General features: G+C 40.5%; 1 protein-coding gene across 1 annotated transcript; it reads right to left on the bottom strand.

The window, feature by feature from the left end:
- Positions 1 to 5,732: 5,732 nt before the first annotated feature.
- On the bottom strand, positions 5,733 to 22,111 carry DIPK1C (divergent protein kinase domain 1C). The gene is made up of 4 exons (XM_063300221.1): positions 21,923 to 22,111; positions 14,356 to 15,030; positions 8,418 to 8,582; positions 5,733 to 6,487 (listed from the first exon to the last, which is right to left on the bottom strand). Exons 1-4 carry the CDS (start codon positions 22,109 to 22,111, stop codon positions 6,254 to 6,256), a joined length of 1,263 nt encoding a protein of 420 aa, XP_063156291.1. The 3' UTR covers positions 5,733 to 6,253.
- Positions 22,112 to 23,301: the final 1,190 nt, after the last annotated feature.

Here is a 23,301-nt window from a genome sequence, read left to right as displayed (position 1 = left end):
TTTACCTCTCTAGAGGCTGGTAGAGGATGTTGAAAGAACTCAGAAAGGATACCCACACCCAGCTCCAAATCCAGCACAGATCCAGAGAGCTTTTTGGCATCAAAAGAAAACAAACCCCAGATGCTTGCCATTTTAGCTGATCAAACAATTATTTAGCATTGTTTTTAAAAAGCTACTCAGAAGACTTTTAAAAACAATCCTGAAACATGTTTCCAGAAAGTGAGAAAAAGTGACTTCTATATTGTCACAGGAGCTAGAAAACTGGCAGGCAGGATAGATAGCTGCAGAGACAGGACAAAAGGACAGGCAGTCCCACTATGTGAAGTCAGTCCCTGCAAGAAATGGAAGGACTTACCTTTGTTTACAGTTTGATTCTCCAAATTGATCATTTATCCCCAGAGAGATGATTGTATCTCCACAATTGGTTCACCACTGACTCTGTATACATCTGGATGGAACCTACTGTTGTAGGAAATAGCCTGGGAAGTTTTCTTTTCAGAAATGCGATTGATTTCTTCATCTCTTCATCTGAAAAGCCACAGCCATTGTATTAATGCTGCAGAGGTAAACATGTGCATAGGAAGACTCAAGCAGAGAAGAAAAAAAACTTGGCTCTGGCCTGACAAGATAGCAGGAACAGAAAGGGAAGGTATTGATGGAGTTTTTAAAGGTTAATAAAAGAACTCCAAGCAGCTAACAGTAATCTTGCAGAGCAGAAGTGTGAACCAAAAAAGAACTTGCACGTTAAGCTTAATTACATTCAGAAATAAATTCAGTCTTCACACTGTAGTTGGATGAAGAAAAATAGAGATAGCTTGCTTTTATTCAGTAGATCTGGATACAGGTAGATTCATAGTAGAAAGCATTTATTCATCACTGGTTCTTGGTAGCAGAGGATGGTTGGGGGAGGGCTGCATTCCTGCAGCACCTCCTGTTTGCAGGTCTGCCAGAAGGGTAATGGAGACTATTAATCCCCAAGCCTAAGAAGGAGGGAGTGGAAATCAGGTGACCCATGTGACATCTCACAAGCACAATAGAGATGCGACTTTCTAGGGCGACCCCCTTATCCTTATGAGACAATGCTGAGTTGATCCTTGATAATTCCAACAGGTATAGTCTAGGATGCCAAATAAAAAAATCATGGAAGCTACCAGAGAAGTTCAGGAGCAAATGAAAATGGAAAAAATGCAGCAGAGAAAGGGAGCGATCAGCCTGGTTCATTTGCCAGACTATGTTGTCTCTCATTCTTCCTACAGGTCAGATTTATTCGTGTGAGAATTCAGGCAGCCTGACATTCTTCTCCCCACCCACCCCCACCAGGGATCTGCCTCTACTTCATAGAAGACACTGCTTCTGTGAACTGGAAAAAAAATCTGGGCACTGCTGGTTCAAGCCCAAGACTTTCTAAGGGATTACTTTTTAGGGGAATAGAGGACTGTTGGCTTGGTTTGATATGTAGCTCTGTGCCATGATTTGTTCAACCCAGTTTATTAAATAAACCACAATTGTCTGTGTTTGCACAACACTTTATGCCATAAAAGTGGACAACCTTTCAGAAGCCACATGTAATGCTTCTAAATGGGCCAAGGATCGCAAGTAGGTGAGATGATGATGCAAAGGTGCGTTTCTTTGAATAAGATGGGAAGAGTTGAGAGGCATTTTTTAAAATTAAGGTTTTTGGGACAGTATACTACAATTTTTGTTTCTCACTTCAAAGTGGTGAAAAATATAACACTGAATTCTAGTAACTGTGGTCACAGTGTGCTCCAAGGCAACAAAAAAGAGATTTAATGATCATGTGTGGCTTAAGGCTTACCTATACTTCGTAAACCATGGTTTACAAACCAAAAGGGAGGTTTGCACAATATACTAAGCCAGAGTTGCACAGCCTGTGCTCCAGGATCACATACAGGTGTCTCCTGCCCCCTCCCCACCAAGCTTTAGGTGCAGCTCTAGAAACCTCCAAAACTTGTTACCAAATTGTAATTTTTAAATTGAGGCATTATTAAATACATGGTTAGGGAATAATCAGATTAAGTATAATTAATTATAAATTCTATGCATAAATGAAAAATTTTTATTTTTTGTCCTGGCTCTACCCATTGATTTTTTAGAGTATGGTCCTCAGCAATCATCAAGTGAGAGGAAAATGATGTGAGCCCACGTGGGAACCCAAAACCAATTTCTACTATGGCTTACTGTGGTACATGAATTCCATCCTCTCAGTCCCCAGTCTCTTCCCCATTGCTGAGCTGAACTAGTATATCCATCTATCCATGAACTGGCAGAAATGTGCAGTCCCCACTGCTGATCCATATCCTTCTTCTGTTGCCTCTATTCTCAGTCCCTGCAATCACCTGATGTTCCCCATGGTAAACATCTTGTGACTGCTTTTGGACAGCATTGGAATAAGAGAGAAATGCTACTTCTTATACTGGGAAAGGTGGAAGAGAAGAGTGATCAGCAGCAAGGTGGATGGACTCAGTTACAGTGGTGATGAGTGCACTGTTAGAAGACCTAAAGGACCAGGCTGGGGATAGATCGTCATGGAGAAAATCTATCTATGTGGTCGCTAGCATTTGAAAATGACTTGACGGCACATAATCAATCAATCAATCAATCAACTTCTTATACCCAAGGATGACTTAAACTGTTTCACTCATAGACTGGGGATTAGGCTAAGACAACATCATAAGGACGTAGCAGACGAAAGAGATTCCGGAGCATGTTTGTACGGTGGTTAAGTGCAAAGGAAGAAAAGACCTCAGACAGTTCAGCTTCCTGAATGACTTCATTATTCTCAGCTTCAGAGATTAGAGGAGATGAGATGGGAGATCTTCTTCCTTCAAAGGAGTTAGGACCTGATGCCTGTATTACTTGGGATATTGCAGTGTATCTTTCCTTTGGCACAGAGAAACTGGAGAGTGTGAGTCTGGCTCTTGCCTGGTTCTGGCAGCTATTAGGGTCTTCTTTGCTCATAAAAGTGTGCAGTGCCAGAGAAACTAATCCCATTTCAAGAAATAATTCCAACTGTGTGGAAAGTGTGACAAGTGTCCTTTCCTCAGCCAAATGTGCCACAGAGGTGCCTCCAGTTGCTTGTTAATTTTCCATTAGGCTGTATTTTTAAGCAACAGCAAATTCTGGGTTTTTGTTTTTTCAAATCAGAAAATATATATAACTTTTTAAAATTAAGCATGATATTCAAAGCCTTAAGGAGTAATACTTTTATTTCTAGACTATTATAACATAAAATCCAAAAGCAGACTAAACATAACAGGCAATTTTTATTTGTTTCCAGATAACTTTCACTGTTGTTGTCATGGTCCATCAAGTCAACCACGACTCCTGGCAACTGCCTGGACAAGTCCTTGCAGTTTTCTTGGCAATTATTTCAGAAGTGGTTTGCCCTTGCCTTCTTCCAAAGACTGAGAGACCATGACTGGCCAAAGTCACCCTGCTGGCACTGTGCTTAAGGCAGGACCAGAACTCACAGTTCCTCAGCTTCTAATTCAGCATCTTTAACCTTTATGTCAAACTGGCTCTCTCACAAGCCACAATATTATTAGACAGTGGTTTTTTTGGGGGGGGGGGATTGTCTGATCATCTGTCAATAACATTAAGTATATTTCAGACCATTATCAGTGACTTCCTCTCCTGTTGTTGCAGATGCACAAAATTCATTCACTTTACTGTGGACAGTTTTCCAAGGAACAGTATCCTGAGCTTATACTCATGATGGAGCAAGAAGGAAAATATATTCCAGTAGTTTTATTGCCTATTTCCTCAGAAAAAAATCTCATTCTGACTTACAGATAAATCATCTAGAATTGCAGCTTCCTAAGTAATGGCACAGAACTACAATCTGCTCATGTATAGTAAAAGTTTGGTTCAAAGCTTCAGAACTAGGAAAAATGTTTGTTTCATTCCATTTACAATGTTGTTATGGAAATTAAAAAGGAAGCTCCAGTTGGCTTAAGTATTTTTTCAGGCTGCAATCCTGCGCACATTTATCTAGAAGTACTTCAGCTTAGTTTGTATATCAATGTATGGTACAAGCCCCACCAAACGGGCTAACTCGGTAACCAGGTGAAGCATATTTTGTGAACATTCCCATTGTGAGACAGTGTTCAGAATCCTAGCATGCCCTTCCCCCTTTCTCAACAGGACAACCTATATTGTAAACTGGTTTTTTTTTAAGTATGTTTTTTGTTTTAAGTATGTGAGCACCACCACCTGCTATAACTTTCTGCAGAGCTGCTAAAAGTCCAAGATGGTTCAGGTACAGAGCCATGATGCAATCTTACCATGGTGCTGCCATGCCAAAGAGGAGAATTACTAGCCGACTATGGAGTCTGGTTGGATTTCTCCTCAGCATCTATCTCTTTAATAGGGCTACCAGGTTACAGATGCAAAAATCTAAACAACCATTAGGTGGCAGCAAAGCAACACAGAAATGTAATCCCTGCTGCTCTCTATTGATCATCAGGACCTTTGCAAACCCAATCTGTGAAAAGCTGTCCCAGAAGCAAGAATGCAATGAACTAGAACAGTGTTTCTCAACAGCTGGCAACTTTAAGATGTGTGGACTTCATGGCTGCCTGGGGTATTCTGGGAGTTGAAGTCCACACGTCTTAAAGTTGCCAATGTTGAGAAAGACTGAACTAGAGTCTAAAGGATACACATCAAGCTGTAGTTCATTTTGCTGATAGAATTTAAAATGCATCATCTTAAGTGAATACTTCATGGTTATAGCTTCTTGAATATAATATCCATTGTCTCTCCTTTTGTTCATCTTATTGGCAAACTGTTCCAGGGTGCAGATTTCTAGGGCCAAGTTAGCGCAACCAAGTAAGTTATACTGTGGATTGCAACTTTGTGGGTGTCTTCCCAGTTACTGTTGTTTATTAACTATGGTTTTTAGTTTACTGGAATATGGGAACCTTGCTATTTGCAATTTATTCAATCCAATCCAACTATGGTTTAGCACATTGTGTGGACATTGCCTTTGTGAAATATGCAGTTGGAAGGAATGGATTCAAATAACAGAAAAAATACAGGGGGGAGAATCGATGAGTGCTGAGAGATTTGAATTTTAAACACCATCTGGACGAGATTTGTCAGACTTCTGGTAAAAGCTTCACTTGTAGCTTGCAAGCTGGGAAAGAAAGAGGATGTTGAAGAAAATAAGGGATTAGCAGTGGGGTTAGGGAAAGGAAAAAGTGGTATTTGATAATGGGGTAATAGCACTGATTTTTGGCCCTAATGAATGTCATGCCATCCCAAACCTGTTAACTGTGAGGGAATGCAGCCATAAAACAATCTGGTCCTGATTTAAAGGTATCCTTGGATTACAATCTAGTGAACAATGTCAAATATATGTATTTGTTCTTCACAAAATTGCCAGTTCATTCCATCAGTGTCGCAACATCAATGAAACAGAGAAGAAGATAACCGGTGGTCCAGATATAAGAAGAAAATGACATTGCATTTATTCTCTACTCCACTTCCATCACTAAACTTCGTTAGTCTAAGTAATTTGTCTTAATTATGAGCAACAAGGAGGCTGTAACTCAGATAAATATATTTAAAAACTGTTCTTTGTTAAAATATGATAAATTTTCTTTGCAAAGATCTACACTATCTTCATTGAGCATGTTAATTAAATGCTCAGCCATCCTCAACTTCATTTTAGAAGTAAAATGGAATTACTAAGTTGTTCTATTTTTCTCCTCCCTAAACATTTTGCAAGGTAAATGATTCAAGTCTTGTATTAGTTTGGCTGATATTACTGCTTTCCACATTTCGGAGAGAATTAGTACAACTAAACCTCACTTTAATGGACCATTTGGGTGGGAGGGGTGCATTTGTTAGTCCCAATGTCTGTTATTTACAAAAGTACATCTTCACAGTGATTGACATCACTTACATAATGACATCATTATGTAATTAACATAAATTGCTGTGAGTGTCATAAAATTAAGATAAAATTAGTGTAAATTTACCTTCCTTATCTGAACTACTGAAAGTGCAATGGACTTGTCTGTTATTTCAGGGGGGATGTCCAAATAGAAATTTGGTCCACTGTATCCAAAGTTTACTGAATATACAGTAGGTCTGTTAAATCAGGATTTCATTGTAATATATACACAGCAACCTCAGTCATGGTTTTCAAAGCATAGTTAAAAAAAAATAAGTAGAAAATAATTTAACTCAGCGACAGCAATAAGAAAAAGCTATGTTTCCTGGGTAACCATCACTGATGGATCTGTAGACTAGATTTCTGAAGTTCCTTTTGGCTAGCTTGGAGCAAGTGGTATAACTGAGAAAGAGAATTTGCAGAATTGCTCTGGACATTGGAAACACCCTTGATCCCTGGTTGTGCACAGTCATGCACAGCTTTCTGTAACTGTAGCTGCATGGGAAAGGAAACAGCTGATCCTCCAAGGTTTAGAGAGAACCAGGGACGAAATATTTTATCACAGATGACCTATGGAAAAAGAAGAAAAAAGAGCCTTGTTTGAAGAATTTTGTGAGATTTTCAGGCTTGTTGCACTTTGCAGTTTATGTATTTATTTACTTATTTACTAAGGCTTCCATGCTGCTAAATTCCCATTGGCTCTAAGCGGCTCACAGAACTCCACAGTAAAGGCTATAAAATAAAAATCCAACACATAAATGCCTCACAGACCATGACAGGGCCATTCTGTAATGAGATCTTGGTCCAGAACAATTTTTACACAAGTGACTCACCCTGGGTCTGCATCGGCAGAGAAAATCTATGCAGTGTGTGGCTAGTGGAACACCGGCAGCCAGCCCCCAAGCATTCTACTTGTGGATCCCAGCCCCACCAGAGGGCAATGCGATCAGTCTCAGCGGGTTTTGCTTTGCTGCGGGCTTGGAGGTTTCATGGGCACCTTCAAGCTGCAGAGGCTGAAGACACACTTTTTAACTCCCCCTCTCCAAGATCCGAAAGTTCAAAACCTGTTGGCTCCACCCACTTCAGTGATGATGTCACCATGCCCCCAGATGAGACACAAAGACAAAATTAGACCCCTGAGCAGAAAAGTTCCCCACTTCATTTTTTGCTAGATCAGTGTTTCTCAACCTTGGCAACTTTAAGATGTGTAGCTGGGGAATTCTGGGGATTGAAGTCCACACATCTTAAAGTTGCCAAGATTGAGAAATACTGTGCTAAATAAATCAATGCAAATGCACACATTCATCTGGGCCAAAAGACTGACTTCTGGTATCTAAATAAATTATATTGCTCTGCACTTTGGAGCAGGTTATACTTCAGGTTTTTCCTCTTTTCTGGCTGCTGACAAATTTCCCCACTGTTTTATTTATTATTTCTTTTAAAGACTTGTATAGCTACCCATATTGTAACAATAACCCTGTGTGGTAGACAGATCGGTAAAAACAATCCCCCCACCAACCATCAAAATAAAAACTCAAAAAAATTATGTTCTGCCTAGGACAGGGTGACTTAGATTAAGAAACACCTTCTTAATCCAACATCAAGAAACTACTCTAAGGAGGGCATAGAGGTGGTTGCCAATTAGTAGGAGCACAATCAGATTAATATGTTTGACCTTTACTCTGATGATAAAATGTGAGACACTGAGAACAATTTCTGACCACCAGATGCCTCCCAGCTTGCCACTCAGAGCAAACAAGTCAGATCACCTCCTTACAAGGTGCAAGAAGTGAATCCATTCACAAAAAAAAAACCCCACAGCAACCAATTATACAATATAAGCATTGGATGTAAGAACAAGCTACATGATAATAAAGTCCTCTGGCTCCTTTGTAATTGAACATTATGGGTATAAAAGGCTGTTGCTTTGACTAAAACTACTTTGCATAGCCATAGTAGTAAGGACCCATTTTGATCAAGGTACACATATAGCTTGACTCCCCATTGAGAGTGGAGTTAGATGTTTTACTCATTGTGGGAAGACTACCGACCTCACTACCATGGGAAATTCTTCTCCATCCATATCATAATGTCTAGGACAACTTGCCAAGTTACACAGTGTTATCACATTATGAAATGTTTTGCTCTCTGTTAAGCATCATTAGCTACCACTGGCACTGAGATGGAGCGATGCTACATCTGATGTTGGCAATATAGATGTTATTGCAGAGACTGGAGTGGTAACAGAACCTGTTAATTGTCTTCCCTAAAAAGCATTTGGCTTGACACTGCATGATCTGTCTGTGGCAGATGTCTCTGGGCACATTTATATATACGTTGAAGTCATTACTTGGGACTTGACTCAGCTAGTGATTGTGCAGACGTATGTGAACATGCCCAAATGCCAGTCATAGAAACATTCATTTTAATCAGCACAGTAATTAGTATTTTAAAGCAGAGGCATACAGCCAGTTAAAAGTATTTCTACTTGGCCACTCACTTGAAGGTTATTATTGGCTCTCTCTGCTCCACATTTTCCATTCTTCAGGTCACATTTTGAAAAGCAATCGAAAAAAATGCAGTCTTCATCTCCTGTGCAGTTTTGTTCAAGGATGTCTCTCATTTTAGGTTCAAAAAAAGCCATATCTACATCGATAGCAACCACCTGCAACCAGAGTAATGTATTCAAGTTGATTTACTCTGAGCCAAAGCACCATGCAAATTGCTGCTTTCCAGTGTCTGTTCCTTTTGAATTCTGAGAGAAAGCAGTGCAGGATAAACTCAAGAGAAAATGAGAAATTACACATGGGACTTATGTTGCTCACCAGCTCTGAAACTCAAACTGACTGCTCTGTAAAAGAAAATATAAGTTTCCTTGGAAATCATGCAGAAAATGTCAGCCTTGGAATTATTACAATTCTTTAAGGACACCCTGCAGGGCACCTGCAGCTTGGGAGAAGCAAATGACAAAACATGCATGATGACATCACCTGCATTTGTATAATGACATCAAAGTGCATTTGTTGTCATTTTGTCATAATCTCAACTTGCTGCAAATGCCACCGAAGGGCACATGTTTCTTTTATTTCATCAGCCTCATCTTTAGGTAGTTCTGCATAACACTGACTATCCAAGAAAGTGACCCCTTCTCAGTGACAGAAGACAGCTTTTCCATGCAGAGGTTCTTGGATTCAATTTTTGACATTGTCCCACTATCTTCCTGAACTGTGTGAAACCCCAGAGGTACTAGTGGATCCTATTGCAGCCCACAATTTTTAAAAACATATTTCTTTGTTTAATGAGTATACAATGAATGCAATGGTCAGAATGAATCAAAAGTTGCTGATGATCTCCTGAGGTTTACTCCAGTCAAGAAGCTTTAGTACTGGAAGAAGCAAAATACCTTGACTACTTCAAAGTGTGTTGGTCTGAGGCCCAGAGTTGGAAGCCCAATAGCCATATAGCTGCACATTCAAGTCCCCTGGGACTTACTTGAGAGTCTGAAGGATGCTCTGGATCATGGACCTAATGATAGGCCATGAATCTGTAGGACACAATCTAATCTATACAATTACACTATTTGAATCTAGCCAGGGATGAACAATACCTTTGTCACTAGGTTCTACATTGGAGAATTCCCAAGCTAATTTGAATTTCTTAACCTTGATCCAAAGTATTAGGGTATGTTCACATGGTCCTCTTAAGTCATGGTTTGATTAAACATGATTTGCTTGTGAGCTTCAACAGTCTAAAATATAAAACACAGTCACAGCCTCTAGTGGCTGGTTTCATGAAAGGACTTAACAGAGCTCATACAAAAATCTATTTCTGACTATTCCATGTCAGCATTTACAATGAGTGAAGGAAGAGTAATGCAGAAACCATTGCCAGTCGACAAGATCCTCTAGGAGCTTAAGACTCAGCTCTTAGTTCTTAGCCCTTAGTTCTGCCACAGCTAAAATCAGCAGATTTCCAGGATAAGTGTATACCAGAAAGTCCTGCTCCCAAGATGCAAATGACCAGCTCGCCCTCCTCCAGTCATTATTCACTGGCAGCACATGATCCAGGACATCCATGTCAGCCTTTGGTGTCTTCTTTTTTTGACTCCCAGCCACAGCAAAGAAAATTTGCCAAGTCCTAACACCAACGAAATCATTAGTTTTAGTCATGGCAGGGGAGGTCACACTAATTCATTTATCATTTCAGACAGTCATGGAAATATAAATTTTTCGAACTACTGTCCTAGAGATTAGTTGATAAGGTCATTTAACCTCTTCTGGAAGTTCCCACAACATATTGATCTGCTCTCTCTACTGATCAAGTTAAACATGTTGTGTGAACAGGGTCAAGGAGTCCTTAAAAAACAGCAGTGGAGCTGACTGAGGCTATTCCAAATACTGCCAGTTTCCCAACTTTATTTATTTTATTTCAATCCCAAATCCGATTTGTATTTATTTTTTAATGGTATGGACTGAATGGAATGAATTTTACTTTTTCAATGATCCATATCAACATTAAAAAGAAAGGGAGCAAAGGAAGAAAACACATCTAAAATCCCATCAGCCTGAGTGACAAGGTGAGAGTCCTGAACCTGAAATTTTCTTCTAATTTTCCTGAACTCTAAGAGAAGCTACCCACATTCCCTCTCCTTTCCCTGAAATGTCTTTGAAAACAGCCCTGGGCTGTTCCACAGGTTGATGCAGGCAATATCAGGAACATCAATAATTTTTGACATATCCTCTTATGTTTGCAACTTCTTTTGAGTTTCTCTTTCATTAACAACCTCTAATGGAAAACATTTCCGGTTCATTGCCTTTTGTTTCAAATATTTATGGAATGCAAGTAAGCGGGCCAGGTTTAAATTGTGGCCCAAATATTATGATCAGCACTTGAGATGGCTACACTGTAACTCAGATGCCTCATAGAGATTTCTTTCACATTCAAAAAGCAAGTATATGCAGCATTAATATAATAACCTTTCTATCTCTTGGAATCAGGTGCTGGCCACTTCATTAATTTGTATTAGCAAAACTGGCAGATTGGTTATAGGGCAGAGTTTGGAACAAAAATACAGGAAACCCTCAACAAAAATATTAGTAGTAATTTGAAACACATTCTAGGATGACTATTCAAAACTCCAGGCAGATCGTCGTATGTTTGTCAGATTCCTCCTCCCCAGTCTAATCCCATGTATTTTCCTATTCTTTATCTGAAAATGGCCTCTCTCTCTCTTTCCCAAATGCCAGCACAGGGATTGTTCTTTCTGTCTCAGTTCTTTCATCCTTCTCTGTCTCAGTATCCTTTTGGCACCAAGCAAATAACAACAACAAAACAATAAATTAAATTTATATGCCACCCACCTCCCAGTCAGTCAAAGACCTTCCTGTTCTCTCAAACATTTCTATAGCTTTCCATTCAGTTTGATTTTAAGGGAACAGGGCATTTTTGGCCTCCTGCACTATTCATTAATTCCATTTTGCTATTACACTGTTCTTTTCCTTGGGTAATATGTGCAGAAACATTTAATGTTTAACTAACGCTGTAACTTGACCAGAGAACTTCAGCTTCTAAGTGGAATTAGAAATATTATTAATACTAATAGTGATAATAATACAGAAATCTTCTATTTAATGGAGTAGTTCGAGGGAGAGGTATCTGTCACTTCAAAATGTCCACCACATCTAAAAGTATGTCATTTGCGGTGCTTACATTATTTGCATAATGATGTCATTATGCAAATGACACAGATCACCTCAGTTGCATAAATTTACATGAACATCTCATTATGCAAATGGTCAATTAACACAAATGAAGTTAAATATAACACAAATTCAAGTGTCCCATCTAGACCTCTTTGGATGCAATGGGCTTGTCTCTTACTTCCAGGGATGAAATGGAAATTTTGTCCTTTGCCTCTGAAGTCTACAAAGTGGAGAGCTGGTTAAGTTTTACTGTAATTTCTTTCTTTCCTTCCATCTCCTGCAATCATTTTGAATGCTTACCCTTGACACCCCTTTTCTATTTTTTGCAGTGAACTTCAAGTGTGTTCATTTCAAACTTTGGGGGGACTTCATTCTTCCCTCAAAAAAGGGCACTATCTCAGGATGCAGTGCAACTGCATGTGTGTTGCTTGGATAGATATGCATGATTAACAAGGTAGATGAGTGTAAACACTACTGCTGCTTAGTCAGCACTGTGTATCTATGACATTGAGCAATGGCTACCAGTGCCTACAGCGGCAGGAGCTAATGTCTTCCAGTCAGCTGGAAAGAGTCCTGCATGCATAAAAGGGCACTCTGCAATGAGTGTGCTGAAACTGAGTAAACATATGATAAGTGTAATTAACCCAGGGAAAAATAATCTACTCGCCACTTAATAATTCAGACTTTCTTATGTTTTAAGAAATAGAAGACTAAATTATTCCTACTCCTTTAAGTCACCTTAGCATTGAACTTTCCAGTGTGGAATTCTATATAGGTACTTAAATAAATTCCAATTGTGTTGGCAGCTTTGTTAATGAACACGTTCTCCTTTCACTCCACAGAAATAAATTAATTTGCCTAAAGTTAAACTGCAGACGTGATCTGAAGACCCTTTTAAAAGTCTCAGCCCTTAAAATGCCAACGAACACTGACCTCTGGGGGTGCGTGCATTTATCAGACCAAAACCAACCCAGGCTCACCCTGGCTCGGTGCAATGTAGACTAGCCTCCTCGTGGTGCACCCCGGGCAACGTGGCTTGTCATGGCTAAATAGTCTACACATCTGGCTGCTGGACCTCACAAGGATTTCCCAGCAAGAAAAAGCAGCATGAACACCAAACTGCTATGCCATATGATTAAAAAAAAAGTCCTTAAAAAAACTAATGCTGAGGTCAGAACAGTCGGATGTCTATTCCACCTTCCACAAAAGCTCATGTTGGGTTAAATCAATAACATGCTTTCTTGCAAATTGCCCAGCACATCTCAAAACTGTCAGGAAATCCAATTTATCATCCATCTATCTATCTGTCTGTCTGTCTGTCTATCTAATCAAATTTGTATGGCTCCCAATCTCACAAAAAAATGACTCTGGGGGGTGTGCAATACAAATCTTTCCTACTCATCAATGGTATATCTGGACAGTCCCTTGGTTTTGCCTCCAGTGTGGCCCTCAGCCAATACCACACCCACTCCTGAATTTTCCTGCTTCTTGGTATTCCATCTTCCTTTCCTAGTATGCTGACAAAAAGAGGAGATGCAAATGAAAGGTTAATGTGTGAATGGAAGAAAGTATATGAAAGAGGCAAAGGAAATTTTATCAAGGATAAGGTGTCAATAAATGGAAAGTGTCAAAATGGGGATAAACTAGTGGCGGTGTGACTGTATGTATGTTTGCCTGATTGTATGGGTGTGAAAAAGATAGAATGGGAAACAGTACAGTAAAGGAAGCAATTTAAGCTACTTTGCCGTTTCCCAGAATTGATGGGTTGCTAATGTTTGTGCAAATGGATCGGTGCATGTAAGAAAGGGTGTTACTAGAGGACAGATAAATGAAGAGAGACAAGAGCCACTCTTGACTTCATCCACTCTTGACTTTGACTTCATCCATTTATGGAATTAACACTATCCATCACTACTATGTAGGCTTCAGCCACTTTCATCTAAGGGCATCTGATTGTAAATCCCACCCACCCCCTGTTGCCCAACCAATCTATATATTTAAGGTTTACAATATCTTTGGAATATGCTGAAGACTGGGATTTGTATCTCCAAGGAGATGAAGCTCTACAAGAAACTTCACCCTTTTTCATTTTCATAACTACCTGCTTCTGACGTTCTGACTATTGCTTATAAAACCGAACCAGTACCACCTTTGCATAAGATGACAGCTTCAACAGACTGAAGAATTTTTAAACCATAGCTAGAAACCTAAAGGGAATGGTAGGAACCCAATGTCAGAAGGTTTCATGACTATGTAATGTTGAAAGTTGTGTGTTTGTGGGGAGGAGCACAGGAGAAGAACAAATGCAGTTAGGTGTTCAGGTAGAAGACAAGACTGGTCTGCTGGAACCTGAAACAGAAGCACATCATGCTGCAACTTTTTTGCATAGTTTCTATTTGTTCAACCTATCATTATTATTTTTGCAAAGAGCTTATATATTCAAGAGATTTCTTGCTGGGATTGTACATCAACACAGGAAAAGAGACCCTCTCTTAAGAATGCAGAACATTAGAACAGTACAAAGGTAAATGACTGAGCTTTAGATAGTAGAATTTCACAGGCTGCTCCAATATATAAGATTGGTCAGTATCTGTAAAACTGCCGCAGTCCAGAATGTTCATGACTGCTCTTAACAAAGAACAAGACTTTTCCTTGTTATGAGTCACATGTGCTCACAACTTCCATTATGACAATAAATCCTACATTTAGCTATGAAATGCTGGGATCCTAACTTACCGTCAGATCATTTCGGATGGCAAAATTTTCTGGTTTAATATCACAGAGATGAAGGCGATGAGAAAAGTCATTGTCAAAATGATTCACCATATCCAGGAAGCTGATTGCAATTTGGATTATGGCTTTGGCCTTGTTTTTAATCCCAGAGAGGGAAGCACCAACAGCATCTTCCACAGAAAAGAGTGTATTGTGCCATGCATGTCCAGCTGTCAGATATTCTACAGCGTAAAAGTGGCCACAAGAACCGATAACCCTTAGAACATGTTTACTGATGTCTTGCAAGACACTAAAGTAAATGTACTCTTCCTGTTGGAGTAAAGACCACAAACTAGCCAGCTGTGCTTTCCAACGTGGGTCTCTTTTCTTCGATAAAGGTCCCACAGTTTTGTTAGGAAGTTCCAAGCCCAGTGTGTTCTTGATCTCCAAAGCAACCATCAGAAGCAGCTCTGTTTCCGCAATTCCCTGTGATTCCATCTCCTCCAAAAAGCCAAGACTGTGGTAGCTAGAGAATATTTCATTTTTTGATTTTAGGATCACTGGGCGGCCTCTCCAGTCAGCTTGGATGACCTTCTTCCCCTGATCATAATAAAGGCAGCGTGTGTAGGTCAAAGTCTGTGCCACACATAAGTCTTCACACAGATCCCCAGTCAACATGCCCGTTTTGTAGTCAAGACACTGCAGAAATATGAAAACAAACAAACAAGAACGCTAATGGCAGGAAGCTAAAAATGTCCAGGCAGTTCGAAAATCATTGATTGAATTTTATCTTGAAAATTTTATCTGGAAAATATATTTTCCAACCTGTAGGAAGCAAAGAAAAATGCAGACAAGGTGGTGGGTCTGAGCAGAACATTTTCCCACTCTTTCTGTTCACCTTTCCTGAAAAACTGTCACAGCATGAGTGCTCAGAAAACTATGGTTGCCTCGCTTAAGGCTAGTGCTGTGGGTGATAACAAGCTTTGCCCACAGTAAATAATAAATTGTGTCTCACTGTAAATTATAACTGTGTCTGATATACAGTACATTATAACTGTTGTCTTTTCCTCATGGTAAAGGCCCAGCTTTAGACCTCTGCAGTTTAGAGTTGGTATCTTAGCTATTCAACCATAGAGTTAAGAGTTCAAATCCCATAGAAAGAACAAACTGAAGATTGCCTCTTCATAAACTTATTTTTCATCAAATATAAAATTGTCAAAATGCACAGCTTTTGTGTACACTATGTTGAAAACCAGTGATTAATGTATAAATACTAGTAAGACAAGAGCCAGTTTGGTGTAGTGGTTAAGGCACCGGGAGATTGTGAGTTCTAATCCCACCTTAGGCACAAAGCCATCTGGGTGACCTTGGGCCAGTCACTTTCTCTAAGCCCTAGGAAGGAGGTAATGGCAAGCCACTTCTGAAAATCTTGCCAAGAAAACTGCAGGGACTTATCCAGGCAGTCGCTGAGAATTAGACACAATTGAATGGATAAAAATCCCTAGTAAGACATGAAAGAAATTATGGGCAAGATGTGGCCCTCTAGTTTTTTCTGAAACCCAGTTAGTATGGGCCCTAGCCAGCATATCAAGAAACAGATTTGCAATCCAACATTCTTCTACCTGGAACAGTGAATCCCAGTTACCTATATCATGCAATGATACCCGGTGGGATGAACCTGAAATCATAAAAGTCAGTGAACACCATTCTACTTATAACATTGCATACAATATAAATATAATGAACTACAATTTGTGTTTGTTCATTATAAGAAACAGCATTAGATCTATTATGATTTATAACACTCAATAAATGCAGAAACCAATGATTAAAAAACAAGATTAGATTGCAACACCAGACCGTTCTCTTTACTGTGTTATTAAATTGACTTCATATCCTGGGACAAAGAGGATAGATGCTGGCATATATACATACTCGCATACATATGCATATATTTGTGGGGTTTGTATATTCCACAATTCATGACCGCAAAGCTTAGAAGGAGGTTGAAAGTCTGTAGTTATTTGGTCATCTCAGATGCATGAAAGAAACAAAGAGGATTTCCCCTGCCGGTCCCTTCCTCCACTCATAACTGCTTCCATCCCTCCATTGCTAAGCATACAGGCAGTCTGTATAACCACATCCATTCAGTCCTTCTAGAAGCGCAGCTGCAAAAGTTTATTCTGGGCATATCTCATTGATGTGGATTAGAAGATCCCAAAACCTAAACTGTCAGAAAGAGACCTTATACCAACTTCCATCCTGTTTTTCTCTGACCTTCCTTTTTCTTTCAGTCAACGGTCCCACATACCACTGCATCAGGCTCCTTGAGAAATACTTACTCCAAAAAATTCAACCCTCGTGGGAACTTCTCAAACTTCTCCAGGCCATTCTTCCATTCCCAGATGGAACTTTCAGATTCTTGTATTCTTTTCTCAGTTCTTTCACCCTAGCCATGTGTAAAGTTGTATACGTCCATCTTAGCTAGGAAATACTATTTAAGTGTATTTTATGAAGTATGAAAATTGGAAGACGATGGCCCCAGATTATTCCAAGAATAAATCCACATACTTCACAACTCTCTAGAGTCAAAGAGGTCAAAAGGTCTTGAAAACCTCTAGCCAAACCGAAGGATGTGAATAATGTAATGCACACAGATTTGAACAGCTTTTTGCAAAAAACCAAACATTTGGCTGCAATAATGTTAAAAAGGAACATAATGCACACATCAAAACACTTAAAAAGAAAAAAAAAGTTTTATAAAATCTAAAGTAAAAACTTTCATATTTACATCTGTGTCAAGTTCATTGCATGCAGGCATTCTAAAACTGGATTTATATAGTAACCCTGATTTTGCATGAAGATACACATTCATACAAGTAGTACAATATGAGTAGGAGCTCTGCTTGCAGCTTCCCCAGCACTTAGTTGAAGTAAGTCAAAAAGTAATCAATAAACACATCTACTAAAACAACAGAATAGCTCCTCCCAAATATTAAAGATAAGCAACAAACAAATGCAATCACCTTAAATAGCTATTTTAAATTACCAGCATTTAAAATGCAGACAACTATTTTTTTTTTCAGGGATTAATCAGAAACTGCTGAAATTACACTGTCTGGATATAAGACAATTTGCTTTCTTCAAAGTCAATAAAACCCCTGGCTTAAACCCAAGCACAGTACTCTGTCTTATCTGGCTTGTGGATAAGGCTGTAAATAACTTTTCTCCTTCTGGAATCAGTGAGGCCACAGGCCCAGGGATGAATGCAAAATGCGATTCTCAGATCAGGCCCAATGGCTCCAAAGCTTTGTGGGGCTACAGCACAGCTCTGTGGGAAATGGGAAATACCCTTATCTCAGAAGAATCCAAGTTTCCCAGCTGCCTGTCAGAAGAAAAACATTTAGTACTGTTGCATTTCCACAAAATTGGCAAAGCTGCTGCCACAGCATACTATTTGTTTTAGTTTATTATGTAACACACAAGGGACATTTATAGTCATCAACTGGTAGTTACTGTAATAGAATAATATCTGTTAAGGTTACTTTCCCATTTGATAAATAAAACAAAAAACAGAGTTTAATCTTTTATTGGACTTTTTCAACCCCTTAACACAATTTCCCTTTCAGGGAATGTGTACTGGAACAATTGTGAAACATAGCATATAACATTTGCTTATAAAAATGTTTATAGTGGCATAAGTACAAGGCATAGAGCCTGGCTACCTGAGGGACCACCTGTCTCCCATAACATCTGCCTGGCCAATTTGGTCCTGCAGGGTTGGCACACAACGGGTTTCTTTGATTAAGCAATGTCGTCTCTCAGGACCCCAGAAGTGTGCCTACCCTGTAGCAGTGCCTGCCCTCAGGAATGAGGTTCCCCCCGAGATCCGGATGGCCCCCATTCTGCTGTTGTCCATAAGAGCCGTGAAGACCTGGGTCTTCATCCAGGCCTTTGGCGAGGGAAAGTGAGCCCCTCACTCCATCTTTTACTTTTTATTGATTTTATTGTAATTTCTTAGTTTGATTGTTGTGAGCTGCACAGAGTCATTGAGAGTCAGGCAGCATACAAGTTTAATAAATTCTTATTACAACAGATCCAACAAATTTAATTTAGCATTCATTTTAACACCCTAAACAACTTGTTTAGGAACAAAATATTTCATTGTGGAAAGAAATGCAAATAATGGAATAATTTTTCTACTTTATCCATATACTGCCATATTATATCATGATATATTATAGATAAAATGGAAAAAAATCTTGCTTTTTTTATCACAACAAAGAAATGGAACCAATTCCTAAAATCTATCTCCATAGTTTTCCGGAAAGTTGCTAAATTACTCTATTGCGACAAATCAGATACATCTCATGAAACAGATTATAGTTCAGAAAAGCAAAATAAATGGATTGAGACTCATCCTTTTATCTACCTCCAGAGTTGATTTTGCACCCCACTAGGAAATGTAAATGGTTCTTGTCTGTTTGTTTTGAGTAAGTTTTATCAATGAGATCCATCAGCTGAATACTCTGTCTTGTTTAATTGACACTAACTGCTGCCTAGAAGGGATAAAACGCCATGGCAGTTGCAAATGCTTTTCAGGCAAGATAACGGTTTTCCTTAATCAGCAGCCTGACTCCTTTCCTTCCCCACCCTTTCAAAATCCAGGCAAAACTTCATCAGCATGGACCACAGTACTGTTAATATGTTTTCTACTACAGATTAAGGTTACTATGGTAACTAATCATTTTGAAGTTGAATTTAATTGTCTCCTTTTGATGTGTTAATGGTTGCATTGCCTAAGGGAGGAACTTGCCTGAACTTGTTTTAGTTTCAGTTTCCCTTCTGTGTAGGCTTGCAGAGAATATGCAGCTGAGAGAAATCTCTCCTCTCATCAAACAGCCTTTAAATATGTTTGCTTTCTGTAAATAAAATTATTTTTATAGAAATGCCTGGTGTGTGACTTTTCTGATCTCTCCTGGGCCAAAGGCTTTCTAGCACTCTGCAACAAGTACTTGTCTCCTAGTGCCTTTCATGCCAATATATTCACAAACCTCCTATTCAGAGCATCAAGCATTCAGGAGTTCTTAGCAGGGTCTGCTCAAAAGATTCATCCTTGATCGTATTTGGGTCACCATTTAGCATTGTGTAGAAGTAATTGGTTACATTTGGCAGACTGGAGTGGAGAGGAAAGACATGCATGCTGTAAAGTAGAGACAACAGATAGCAGAGAGCCACTTAATTGGAACCTGTTTTAATGTATTTTTTTTAAGCAGCACATGCCTGCTTTCTGGAGTTGAAACACATGTCTCTCTTGATTTAAAAAAAACAAAGAACCAACGAATAAGGGTTCAACACTTTCCTTGCCAAGGGATGGGTTCAAAGCAGTGAGAGAACCATTCCACAAGGTTGGGATTTCTATTATTATTATTGTTATTATTGACTTATTATCAATATTTTACCTCATTATCAAATGTATAGACTCTCCTCTAACACATTTCTCAGTATGACTTACAGAAATAGCTATTTGTTCTGTTGGCCATGTAAGAAGTTAGCACATGTGTGGTGATGAAGGTATGTTAGCAGTCAATACCAGCATAATTCTTTGTTTGCTAGATTTACTTCAGGAGCTCAAGGTGGCATATGAAGAATTCCCTCCTCCAAGTTTTCTCCCATATCAACCCTGTGAGGCAGACTGATCTGAGAGTGATTGGCCTCAGGTCACCCAGTGAGTGTCCATGGTTGAGGATAGATTTGAACCTGGGTCTTTCCAGTCCTAGTTCCTTAACAGCCATTCTATTGTAGGAGGAGACCCATGTTTGTCTGTGGTGGCAAAACATCAGGCACAGTCTGGTAGCACCTTTTCTAACTAACAAATTGTATTAAAAGGCATTAGCTTTCGTGAGCTTGAAGCTCACTTTATGAACCAACTGAAATTTGGTCTACCTCTAGCCTTATATGACAGAAAGCAGAGTTTAAATTTTAGTTTAAACTGCATTCATTTGGGAGGTATAAAAGGATGGGATCTTGCCACATGGGAAGGGGAATTCAACTTTTCTCTTTTGTTGCAATCCTTTTTTTAATATAATTTTTTAAGAAGAGGTTTTCAGCAGAATAAAAACAATACAAATTTTGAATTGAAGAGAAGAATAGAGAAAAGTGATAAGAAAAGTGAAAAAAAAGAAATGAAGAAAAACAAATAGAAATAGAAAAGAAAGAAAAAGAAAAAAGTAATAAAGAAGTAGCACCTAATCTTCTTAACAGCAGCTACAAGTACATTTATATTTTACCCTCTCTCTCTAAGGTTACATCATAATTTCCCTCTTTCCATAATCTACCCTTTCTAATTACCACATCCATTAATCACCAGCTCATTTTTTTCTTTTTTCAGCAAAAAGTCCATAAGGGGTTTCCAGTGACTAATAAATATAGTTGTTGATCTTTCTCTAAGCAAACACGTTAATTTTGCCATCTCTGCTACTTCCATCACCTTCACCAAGCATTCCTCCCACAATCCTGAATATACGTACATTCGTGCCCACAACTCTTTTTAACTGTAGGAATAAAACCTCCCTCTTAGGGTTAATAGCTCTGGGGTCAGAGATTTCCATGGAGAAAACCCTCACATGAGCCTGGCCCCATGCTTGCCATGCTGCATACCTTATCCTGTTCCCTAGAGCAGTAACTTAAAGCATGAAGCACTCAATTCATGCAATATGTACCATTTATTTAATGTATTACAATTTTTGTCATGTCTTTTTCCCATGGAAGAACATATAACTATCAAGCCTTTAAAATAAGGAAATCATTAAAATAATTTCACAACAACCCAGTAAGGTGCTCTGGGTTGAGAGATGAGGATGGCTGTGCAAGGAAGGAATTGCATGACTGAATGGAAATTTCAACCCAGATCTGCCCAATTCTAATCCAATATTCTATCCAGACTTTTCCAGCCTGATACCCTTCAGATGTGTTGGCTGGGGATTCTGAGGACTGAAATGCATTGTATCTGGAGTACACCCCACGCCCCCTACCCGCCACCCCCGGGTTCGGGAAAGCAGCCCAAGCCGGTACACGATGCTTCTTGTGTAGAAGTTTACAAAAGGCCATGGTCCTGGCCATGACTCTTCCTTTTAGGCATATCCATAGGGAAAGGATGATCCAGGAGGACAATTCCATACTTCTACCTTGTTGCTTTAAGGCATGCTTTCTCACACCAGGTCCAGGTGTGTTGGGCAGGAAAGCCTTTCTGGATTGGAATTCTCGAAGCTGTGACACAACACATCTGGAGGGTGCCAGACTGAGGGAAACTCCCTCACGGTTATGGCCACAGAAAACGATTCTCCCACTTGATGTGTAATTTCTCACTGAACTCTGGAGGAAAGGAGGGTGAAGAAACCATTGCAAACGCAATGATCTGAACAGCTGGAGGCAAGCTTAAGCCTGCCGCTTGGGATCCAACAGGCGTCCTTTGCCAGGGCGGCCCTTACGCCCAAGCGTTAGATCCCCGGCCCCATTCGGGGTCTATTCCTGAGAGCAGAGGTCGGCCATCCCATGCCCTACACCCCTCCGCTCCAGTGCTGCCACCTACCAGCCTCGCCAGGATCCGGTGACTCTGCTCGTCCGTGCAGCGCCCTGAGAAGACGCCCCCGTGCGCCAGGAAGAAGAACGCGAAGAGGCCGCCCCCTACCGCCCAGCACACCCCCCAGAAGAGGCACTGCGCGGCGGAGCGTCGCCGGCAGCCCAGCCGGGCTCTCATCAGCCGCTTCAGCCCAGGCATCCTTCGCACCGACGGTCGTCCGGCTGCTCAGCTTCCCGCTTTAGCTCGAGCAGCAGCCCGAGCGGCGTGGAGAGCCGCCAGCATCCATCAGCAGCCACAGCTGGATTCCGATCCGCTTTTGAAGGCGTCCCCCGGGGCACAAGCCGAAGTCTGCCTCTTGGTTGCCCTCCACGTACGTCCAAGCGGACGGCGACAAGCTGCGGGCGAGCCGCGGGCGGCGGCACAGGCTCATCTCCCGGGCGAGCGCCCGCCAGCCCCGAGGTTCCGCGCCCTGCGCCGCCAGCAGCTCTCCCGCGTCTCCAGGCGCCCGGGACCCGCTGTGCCAGCGAGCCGCCGCGGTGGGGACTGGGGGCTTGGGGAAAGCGCAGCCCTGTCGAGTCCCAGCCACGTAGTTCCGCCGCCTTCTCCTTCTTTTGTCTGCCGCGGCCCCCGGACAGTTTTTCCTCGGCGGCTCCTCTCGCCCCGACAAAGTTTCACGTGCCGGGGGAGGAGGGGGGACGTTTGCCTTTCGAGATTCAGACGGGCTGACCGACACCTTTAAAGAGACAGTTCCGACCTGCTCGTCTGGAGGGCGGGCAGCCTCCTCTAAATTAGCGGCAAATATACACGGTGACTGGATTTCATTATGCTAGGATACCGTCCCGATGTACTTAAAAGAAAGACGATCGCTTCTCTGCCTTTTTGGCCAAGATCAAGCGTAGGGTCTAAAATTAATATTGGAGGGGATTCTTCCCACTGTATCCGGTATCAGTATAAGGATCCAGCCCAACCCGGCCATTGTATCTTGACCAGTAAAATCAATAGCTTAGCAAAAGGGAGTGTGCGGAACCTGTGGGAAAATCATACACCTGGAATATTCCTTAGGATTTCTGATTTACTTTAGTAATTGTATTGCCTTAAATGACAAGTAAGTATTGATCTATCTGATCACTCAGCACTAACTTATACTTTAGATGCTCCTTCTTCCATGTATGTGGCCTGGAGCCATTGTTCCCATTGCCCTGAAAAAAGCCACGTATTCCTAAAACAATTACTGTATATGTGTTGCAGAAACAGAGATATGCACTATTCCTCTCCTTTCCTTTTTTCTTCCTCCTTTTTCCTCTGTTCCTTTTTTCCTATATTTGTTCATTTCTTCTCTTTCTTTTTAATATTAATTTCCATTCAGAGGGCCCTTTTGGTGTTACCAA

The sequence above is a fragment of the Candoia aspera genome, chromosome 3 (genome assembly GCF_035149785.1).
Source record: "Candoia aspera isolate rCanAsp1 chromosome 3, rCanAsp1.hap2, whole genome shotgun sequence".
NCBI lineage: Eukaryota > Metazoa > Chordata > Lepidosauria > Squamata > Boidae > Candoia > Candoia aspera.
The sequence above is the reverse complement of the archived record's forward strand: the minus strand, read 5'-3'. Positions and strand labels throughout refer to the sequence as shown.